The sequence below is a fragment of the Coffea arabica genome, chromosome 2e (genome assembly GCF_036785885.1).
Source record: "Coffea arabica cultivar ET-39 chromosome 2e, Coffea Arabica ET-39 HiFi, whole genome shotgun sequence".
Classification (NCBI taxonomy): domain Eukaryota; kingdom Viridiplantae; phylum Streptophyta; class Magnoliopsida; order Gentianales; family Rubiaceae; genus Coffea; species Coffea arabica.
The window spans coordinates 31,788,447-31,799,219 of NC_092313.1; the positions used below are offsets into that span (position 1 = coordinate 31,788,447).

Here is a 10,773-nt window from a genome sequence, read left to right on the forward strand (position 1 = left end):
AACACATTGCTGCAGAAGCTGACTTCAAGCAAGTGAAGCCCTATGCGGACAAGTGTGACTGCTGAGTTTTTGTTCATCTGTAAATGACTTTTAACAAGAAAATTTCACAATGCTTGCTTAAAAGTTACAATCACGTTTGAGGCATTTACGAACACACATGGTACAGTAAATGCAGAAGGGACAAACTGCTCCATACAACTGTTGTTCACTCCAGAAGGAGTACAGGAGATCTATCTCGATTTTGGAAGAGAAGTCAAATTTGAACATCTTAATTTTTGTATCCTTACAAGCTATGGACACAAACAGCTGCAAATTACTTATTCATAATTTCATACTACAATTTGTGCAAAATCAAGTGAGCACCATACTGCGGTTGAATAGTTATGACTTCACGGGGTGCATGAGAATAAGATGGGGAGAGTTCAAAGGAGAAACGCTGGAGAACCATAGCTACTGCCAGTTTTGCTTCCACCATGGTAAAGTTTTGGCCAATGCATATGCGAGGTCCCCAACCAAATGGGAAGAACGCAACTTGCCCCTTCGTTGCATTTGAGACTCCATCAGCAAACCTCTCTGGCTTAAACTCCTCCACATCATTGCCCCATATTTCAGGGTCATGGTGCAACAATATTGTTGGTAATGATAACAGCACTTGAGCTGGTAGAGTTAAATTTCCCAACTGAATTTCTACAGCAGCTCTTCGAGCAATGGTAGCTGCTGGCGGATATAGTCTGAGAACTTCGTGTAGTATCATGGTGACCTATTACAGATGATAAACCACTCAGATTCCCCACTAAAGCTCTCCATAGCACCATTTTAAGAGTATCTGTTCTTGAGACCTCACTGGACAAGATTATTGCATAGAGTTTTGTTCTAATATTGAAGATTGAAAGCAAATAAAGATTAGTCAAAAGTAAATTAAGATCTATTTAGCAAAGCTACATTATATACATCCAAGTATTTTTTTCCTAATCAAGAAACTATAGAGTGTACGTATTCAAGAGTTTGAGGTGATTTTACATCTATGGTGGTGGCAGAGCAACTATAAAAGCATTAGAATGTCACAATGATACAACGATATATGTAAATTGTAAATAGTACTTACCAATTTTAGGTGATTTAACCCTTCAAAATCAGGCTTGTTAGTCCCAAAGTGTTGCAAAACTTCTTCTCTAGCCCGCACTTGCCAGTTTGGATACCTACTCAATAAGATCATTGTCCATACAAGCAGCACTGAGGTGGTCTCCTGCCCCGCAAAATAGAACAGCTTGCATTCATCAATAACTTCTTTAATAGTCATGCCAAAATCCTTGTTGCCGTGATTATCAATTTCTTTAGAATTGGATTCGAGTAATATACCCAATAAGTCATCAGCACAAGCTTCCCCTTCTTTCATTGCCTTCAATCTTGCATTTATAATTTCTCTAATAGATTCTTGCACATCTTTGGCAATTTGTTTCATTCTTCTATTTCTTTTTGTTGGCAAAAACCTGAAAAGAACATAGTTTCACAAACAAGCAACAAAAGATTATATATCGAACTTCATTTACTGGGTAAAGGGATCTTTTCCAAGCAATAGCATTGAGTTTAGAAGTCAAAAGCTTCTTTAGAACAGAGAAGGCAGTGAGTTAACAAAATTTACCTCCATCCTGGAATGTATATTGATTCTCTAGCCTTTAGGAAATGTTCAGACTGTTCTCTTTGAAGTTCAAATATCCTTTTTCCTTCTTTATAGTTACTTCCAAATGCCGTCCGTGAAATTGCATCAGAAGTCAGAGCTTGAAGATCCGGCCAAACATCCAACTCACAGGAGCCATTGGTTGAAACAATATCCTCCCATTTACTCAACATCTCACTAGCGCTTGCATAAAATGATGGGACCATATGCTACAGGCAATAACACGGGAAAACGAAAAAGAGGTCATGTACAATGCTATTCCTCCAGTAAGAATTCTCAGTTCATTTTGTCAACTAGGTATCATATTTGTTTTTGCTTTTCCTGTAATCAGATACTTTACCACTTCATCACAGGGAAATCATTCGTTCCAATGAACTAATCAAAGTTTCCAAGGTTTCTGGTATGACAACCTTACCTTGTAGATCTTATAAAAGATGAAGAGATAATTCATTAAATACCCAGATAAAATGAGAGAGAACCTTCAATTTCTCCACATTGAAAGCGGGATTGATGAGTTTTCTGTGTTTAGCCCATTTATCTCCATCATAGCTCACCAGCCCTTGTGTCAGCAATTTGGTAAGTGGATTAGCACGAGGCTTTTGAAAGATGTAAATCTTTGTTGTGATGTCCCTTATGTGTTCAGGGTTCATGATCATCACTATCGGTTTTGGTCCAAGCCACATGTATGAATTCTTACCTGAGAGTCATTCACCACTTGTTTCAACTCAAGATTGAACAAACATCTTAAATCAATCAAGGGTACTTAGTACCACTATCTTTATCCGTTTCTTTTATCATTTGACAAGATGGATAGATTGAAACCCAGATACGGGAGGGTACTTGACCTTATGAACTCCTGCCAGTACCTGAAAATCAGACAGTAATGTATACAACAAGCACGATTGCAAGAATTGCATGACTAACAATTCACAGTAGATAAATTGGACCCCTTGGATGAATTATGATCATAATATTTAATTCTGATCATCTTAACCAATCACTCAGGAGGATATAAAGGCCTCATTTATTTTTGAATACTCAGTATTGCTATCTATTTGATTCACCATGTTTGAGGTTTACATTAATCATGAGAAGATTGAGGCTTCCTGTAGTGCTACAGTATCATTGAGTTTAAACTCTTGAGACTGGAAAGTTGACAAGAACCTAATTTAGAATAATTTGTCCAGATTAGCACATCCACCCATTTGTATTCATATGCCAAGGTTCAACTCTCGTTGCTCCAATTTGCATTTACTCTGCAATCTCTTTCATGTACTCAAAACAGGGGGAAAAGAAAATTTCTTGCTAGAAACAGCTGTCTCATTTACTGAATAGTGAAAACAGATTAGTATCCACTAGTCCAAAAAAGTTTCCTCCAACCTCAAATATGAACTGGTACTCGTAACTAAGGGAAGAAAGAAAGAAAGAAAGAAAGGACAAGGCAAGATAAAAAGCCAATGAAAATGGAAAAAGAAAAGGAAATCAATCCTCACAGTGTAAGGACAAGATTGCATTATTTGCCATATCAAGACAAGATAGAACTATCCGTATGAAATGCTTCCAGACTAATGGCGATATTTTTGGGGGACAAAGGTGTAAAGCTGTAATGAATTGTCACGTTGTACATGTGAAACTTTGAAAGTACCAAATTAAGGGCCTTAACAATTATCCCTTTTAATTATTTGAGATACTGTAAGCACTACAATAACAGGTAAACGCTAAAGGAATTATATACAAAGATGCCAACACAGCAACATGTCATGTTCACAAGAGGCACGGTATACTAAATCTCTGCCTCACATTCAAAATAGAACGATCTGTGGCATATATTCTCTGGTATAATTACATTTAACAATCGTTGAGAATCCCTTTTGAAACTTCCTAAATGGTCCTTTAACTACAGTAGATGATTAACTATGACTTAAAGAAAATATATATATACACACACACAAAATTAACAGAAGAAATCTTGAAAGGTAAATTGCAATCATTGAAGAAATCCATGAACACTTGCAAAGAAAGCATCGGATGATTAAAAAAGAAGATACTACCACTTACCATACTTCTTGACAACTGCACAGAAGTGAGGAATAACTCTTGGGACGAAGTCGTCAGAGAGATTGATTGGCTTGGAGTGAGCTTCCTTGAAAAGGGTTGAGTTCTCTTTGAAGTCTCCATAGAGAAGTTTGTAAGGATTTCCTCTGAGACCTTGCTCTTTGAGACGCTTTTCCAGCTTCTTGGGAGTTAACCACGCCCAGTTGAATACTTTCCACGCAAGCACTAAAATCAAGAGCAGAATACAATAACAGAATACAGCAATTGGGCTGTATGCTGTCTCCATTACAGAGGTTAAAGGTCTATTGTGATCATTTGGTCTTGCATTCATATTTATACCGGCAAGGCCAAGAATTCAGTTTTAGAGCAAGTTAATCTTTAGTCCCTAGTTGTTTAACGATTCACGTAACATTTCTATAATTTTAAAAGTTATACATATCTATATCTATATAAATTGTAGAAGGGTTTTTTAGTTACCACCTTTCTAGAAGTCCAAAATCTTAATTCCTTTTTTGTAGATTTTTTATTTATTTTAATTCCTAAAATGTAATGAGTTGATTGCAAAATCATGATTATAGACTATATTCTCATCATTTCAAAATTTAAATTATTTCAAATCCTAACAACTTGATGATACACAAACTTTAAAATTTGAGAGGAAAAAGGAATTTTCTGATCCACATTTATTTTTGGTTATATATTTACCTTAATTTAAAATTACTATTGTGAATTCTTTTTTCTTTATCTCCAAGAGACTTTTTGACTTCTGCATGTATTATTTATGTTTTCTAATATTTATGTTTCTATATAAACTGCAGAATTTTTAGTTAGAAGCCTTCTTAAACCTCCATAATTTCAATTCCTTTTTCATATATTTTCTATTTATTTTAATTCCTAAAATGCAATGTCAATTCCTTTGTTTTAATAGATTTTCTACTCATCTTTATTCCTAGAGTGTAATGAGTTGATTTCAAGATCTTGATTCATTGTAGACTATATTCTAATCATTTCAAAATTTTAAAATTTAAATTATTTCAAATCCAAACATGATACACTCAACTTTAACATTTGAGTGGGAAAAGGGAGCTTTCATTATGTATTATCCTAATCTAAAATTACTATTTGCAAATTTTTTTTCTTTATCTCTAAGATCGACTTTGGTTTCTACATGTATTATTTGTATTTTCTAATATCTATATCTATATCTATATAAATTACAGAAGGTTTTTCAGTTAGAAGCCTTCTTAGATCTCTAAACTCTCAATTCCTTTTTTGTAGATTTTCTATTTATTTTAATTCCTAAAATGTAATGATTTAATTTCAAAATCTTGATTCTAAACTATATTCTCATGATTTCAAAATTAAATTATTTCCAATCCCATAACTTGATGGCACACACTACTTTGATGCTTGAGAGGAAAAAGAGATTTCCTAATCCATATGTATTTTTGGTTGCGTATTATCCTTATCAAAAATTACTATTGAGAATTCTTTTTTCTTTATCTCCAAGATCCACTTTAGTTTTTACGTATATTATTTGTGTTTTCTGATATCTATATCTATATAAATTGCAAAAAGGCCTTTTAGTTGAAGCCATCCTAGATCATCAAACTCTCAATTCCTTTTCTGCAGATTTTCTATTTATTTTAATTCCTAAAATGTAATGAGTTGATTGCAAAATCTTGATTTTAGACTATATTCTCATCATTTCAAAATTTAAATTATTTCCAATCTGGATAACTTGATAGCACACACTACTTTAATACTTGAAAGGAAAAAAAGATTTTCTGATCCATATGTATTCTTGGTTGTGTATTATCCTAATAAAAAATTACTATTGTGAATTCTTTTTTCTTTATCTCCAAGATCCACTTTAGTTTTTACATATATTATTTGTGGTTTCTAATATCTATATATATATATATCTATATCTATATAAATTTAAGGGATTTTTAACAACAAGCTTCTACATACCTTCACACTCTCAATTCCATTTTTCTAGCATTTTACATTTAATTTATTTCGTAAAATACATCATGTCCTTGTTTTCATCAAATAAGAATACCATTCCAACTAACACTCCTCCCCTCATACACCTTCTCACTCCAATTAATACTCCTCCAATTAACAATTCCATTCCAATTAAAACTCCTACAACCCAATAATACGAGATAACAACATAATTTCACAAATAACTGCAATTTACCATCTTTTTCAACTTCCTTCTAGAGAGAATGAGGAACAGGCACTAAATTGTGGAGATATGGAGAGGGAATGAGTCAAATGTGAGACTACCATTTGGGTTTATATTCCGTTTCTTGAGCTCTGATTTAAATAAATAATTAAGCTAACAATCTTACAAGGAAAATAAGGAATAGGAAATACAATTTGTCTAACCTGAGAAATAGGGTAAAACACATAATACTATAAAAATCTATATCTATAGGTATTATAGGTAGGGTTTTTTGGATGATTAAATCAGAATGCTTATAACTCCTCATTATTTTTTTTTATAGAATTTTAAATTTTTTAATTGTTATATATTTTCCATGTCTTTTGAATTTAAAAGTAAGAAGTGGCTCACTTATATAGGAATTTGATTTGAAATCTATTAATGTGAGGATAAATAAAGAGGAAAACCACCAACCTTACTAAAAGTAAAAAAGTAAATAGCAATATTTTATTTTTCAACTCAGTAATCCTAAGTAAAAGGGCAAATTATATAGAAAACAAAAAGAAAATAATATTCATTGGTCATGGATTTAAAATATCAATAATAGTACCATTTGTGAATCCTAAATTATGAAATTACTAAATAGAAAACAAAGTACTACTAACCTAAAAAATAAATTATGAATTTATAGGGTTTGAGAGAATGGTGAAGGGAAAAGAATAGAAAATTGGGTGGCAAAAATAGAAAGTTATAGGTTAGCTATAAACGAGAGAAAGAGAATAGCAAGAAGTTAAAGAGTGGTGGGAAAAGACGACAAATAATGGTAAATTACTACAAGATTGGACGAAGAGAGGGGGAAAAAAAGAATGGAATTGTAGGGATATGACAGGAAAGATGGCACCGTGGTAAGAGGTCTAAAAGTCATAGAAGGCAGCGGAGAGCTAATTAGCAGGTAAGAGAAGATAGAAAAGGCGATAGTTTTTAATAATTTTGAAAATTTTGAAACACATCTTACAAAGATTATTTTAAATATATATTAAAATTTATGAAGAACATTATTCTATAAGCACTCAACAATTTTAGGATGTGATGACGGCTATGACAGAACCTATTACCATCTTTCGGAGCTCCCTTCTCATGCCCGAGAAGCATTTAGGTTAGACAGGCTTGGCCTTCCTTCCCTTCGTAAATGCTAGGTCCACCCTAGTCTGGTCCCATGCGTTGTCCTCCTGAGAGGTACGGGCTATGCCCCCCTCTGGCACTGGCTATTTGTTTGAAGGAATAAAATCAGTAGTGTGTTCTTGACAAAAAAAAAAAAAAAAAAAAGGATTACAAAATGAGAGAAAAGTTTTTTTTAAAATTGAGGAAAATGAATTAGTTGTACTTTGTATTTTTAATGTTAAAAATTATGATATATGGGTATAACATGATATATTGATAAATAAGTTTACAATTGCCCTATCATATAAATCGTTATAAATTATATTATTTTATTAAAATTGTTATCATATATTGACAAACAATAGGTTAACAAAATTTGGTTTCAACTTATTTAAGATATTAAAATTAAGAAAGTCCATTTTGTACATTTGAAATAATTTTTTAACATGTTAAGCATACACTTCTTTAAATTTTTTTACCTTTTTTATATAATTTATCTTATACTATAATATATAAGTATTGTTTTGAATTGAAATATAAATCCATGCATAGCACAAGTCAGAATGCTAGTATATATAAATTGCAAAGGGGCCTTTTAGTTGAAGCCATCATAGACCTCCAAACTCTCAATTCCTTTTTTTCCAGATTTTCTATTTATTTTAATTCCTAAAATGCAATGAATTGATTGCAAAATCTTGATTTTAGACTATATTCTCATCATTTCAAAATTTAAATTATTTCAAATCCTAATAACTTGATGACACACACAACTTTAACATTTTAGAGGAAAAAGGGATTTTCTGATCCACGTAATTTTGGTTATGTATTATCATAATCTAAAATTACTATTGCCAATTCTTTATTCTTTATCTCCAAGAACAGCTTTGGTTTCTACATGTATTATTTGTGTTTTTAATATCTATATCTATATAAATTGCAGAGGGACGTTTTAGTTAGAAGCCTTCCTAGACCTCCAAACTCTCAATTACTTTTTCTTCAATTTTCTATTTATTTAATTCCTAAAATGTAATGTCAATTCCTTTTCTGGAGATTTTCTATTTATTTTAATTCATAAAATGCAATGAGTTGATTTCAAAATCTTGATTATAGACTATATTCTCATCATTTCAAAAGTTAAATTATTTCAAATCCTAAAAACATGATGATACACACGACTTTAATGTTTAAGAGGAAAAAGAAATTTTTTTTGACATGTATTTTTAGCTATGTATTATCCTAAACTAAATTACTATTGTGAATTCTATTTCCTTTATCTCTCATGTCCTCTTTGGTTTCTACATGTATTATTTGTATTTTCTGATATCTATATTTATATCAATTACAGAAAGTTTTTTAGTTAGAAGCCTTCTTAGACCTCCAAACTCTCAATTCCTTTTTTGTAGATTTTCTATTTATTTTAATTCCCAAAGTGTAATGAGTTGATTTCAAAATCTTGATTGTAAACTATATTCTAATCATTTCAAAATTTATTTCCAATCCTAAGAACTTGATGACACACACGACTTTAATACATTGAGAGGAAAAATAGACTTTTTGATCCATATGTATTATTGGTTGTGTATTAGCCTAATAAAAAATTACTATTGTGAATCCTTTTTTTTATCTCCAAGATCCACTTTACTTTTTTTACATATATTATTTGTGTTTTCTGATATCTATATCGGTATAAATTACAAAGGGGCCTTTTAGTTGAAGCCATCCTACACCTCCAAACTCTCAATTCCTTTTTTGCAAATTTTCTATTTATTTTAATTCCTAAAATGTAATGAGTTGATTACAAAATCTTGATTTTATACCATATTCTCATCATTTCAAAATTTAAATTATTTCAAATCCTAATAACTTGATGATATACACGACTTTAATGTTTGAGAGGAAAAAGCAATATTTTGGTCGACATGTATTTTTAGTTATGTATTATCCCAATCTAAATTACTATTGTGAATTCTTTTTTCTTTATCTCTAATATCCGCTTTGGTTTCTACATGAATTATTTGTATTTCCTAATATATATATTTATATCAATTACAGAAAGTTTTTTAGTTAGAAGCCTTCTTAGAGTTCCAAACTCTCAATTCATTTTTTTTTGTAGATTTTCTATTTACTTTAATTTATAAATGTAATGAGTTAATTTCAAAATCTTGATTCTAAACTATATTCTCATTATTTCAAAATTTAAATTATTTCCAATCCTAATAACTCGATGACACACACGACTTTAATACTTGGAAGGAAAAAGAGATTTTTTTGATCCATATGTATTATTGGTTGTGCATTTTCTTAATCAAAAATTACTATGGTGAATTCTTTTTTCTTTATCTCCAAGATCCACTTTAGTTTTTGCATATATTATTTGTGTTTCCTGATATCTATATTTGTATAAATTACGAAGGGGCCTTTTAGTTGAAGCCATCCTAGACCTCCAAACTCTCAATTCCATTTTTTGTAGAATTTCTACTTATTTTAATTCCCAAAATGTATTGAGTTGATTGTAAAATCTTGATTTTAGACTATATTCTCATCATTTCAAAATTTAAATTATTTCAAATCCTAATAATTTGATGATACACACCAGTTTAACATTTGAAAGAAAAAGGGATTTTCTGGTCCACATGTATTTTTGGTTATGTATTACCATAAACTAAGATTACTATTGTGAATTATTTTTTTCTTTACCTCCTAGATCGGCTTTGGTTTCTACATGTATTATTTGTTTCTTCTAATATCTATATCTTTACAAATTGTAGAAGGATTTTTAAGTTAGAAGCCTTCCTGGACCTCCAAACTCTCATACTTTTTCATCAATTTTGTATTTTTTAATTCCGACAATGTAATGTTAATTCCTTTTTTGGAGATTTTCTATTTCTTTTAATTCCTAAAGTATAATAAGTTGATTTCAAAATCCTGATTGTAGACTATATTCTAATCATTTCAAAATTTAAATTATTTCCAATCCTAAGAACTTGATGACATACACGACTTTAATACTTGAGAGGAAAAAGAGACTTTCTGTTCCATATGTATTATTGGTTGTGTATTAGCCTAATAAAAATTACTATTATGAATTCTTTTTTTTTATCTCCAAGATTCACTTTAGTTTTTACATATATTATTTGTGTTTTCCGATATCTATATCTATATAAATTGCAAAGGGGCCTTTTAGTTGAAGCCATCCTAGACCTCCAAACTCTAAATTCCTTTTTTGTAGATTTTCTATTTATTTTAATTCCTAAAATGTAATGAGTTGATTGCAAAATCTTGATTTTAGACTATATTCTCATCATTTCAAAATTTAAATTATTTGAAATCCTAATAACTTGATGGTATACACAACTTTAATGTTTGAGCAAAAAAAGGAATTTTTTGGTCCACATGAATTTTTAGTTATGTATAACCGTTATCTAAAATTACTATTGTGAATTCTTTTTTCTTTATCTCTAATATCCACTTTGGTTTCTACATGTATTATTTGTATTTTCTGATGCCTATATCTATATAAATTACAGAAAGTTTTTCGTTAGAAGCCTTCTTAGACCTCCAAACTCTCAATTCCTTTTTTTTTTTGTAGATTTTCTGTTTACTTTAATTCCTAAAATGTAATGAGTTGATTTCAAAATCTTGATTCTAAACTATATTCTCATCATTTCAAAATTTAAATTGTTTCCAATCCTAATAACTTGATGAC

General features: G+C 30.6%; 1 protein-coding gene across 1 annotated transcript; it reads right to left on the reverse strand.

Annotated features, from left to right (window-relative positions):
* Window positions 1-239: 239 nt before the first annotated feature.
* LOC113732391 (cytochrome P450 CYP72A219) lies at window positions 240-4,038 on the reverse strand. The gene is made up of 5 exons (XM_027258113.2): window positions 3,737-4,038; window positions 2,158-2,375; window positions 1,643-1,887; window positions 1,106-1,490; window positions 240-760 (listed from the first exon to the last, which is right to left on the reverse strand). Exons 1-5 carry the CDS (start codon window positions 4,017-4,019, stop codon window positions 335-337), a joined length of 1,557 nt encoding a protein of 518 aa, XP_027113914.2. The 5' UTR covers window positions 4,020-4,038; the 3' UTR covers window positions 240-334.
* Window positions 4,039-10,773: the final 6,735 nt, after the last annotated feature.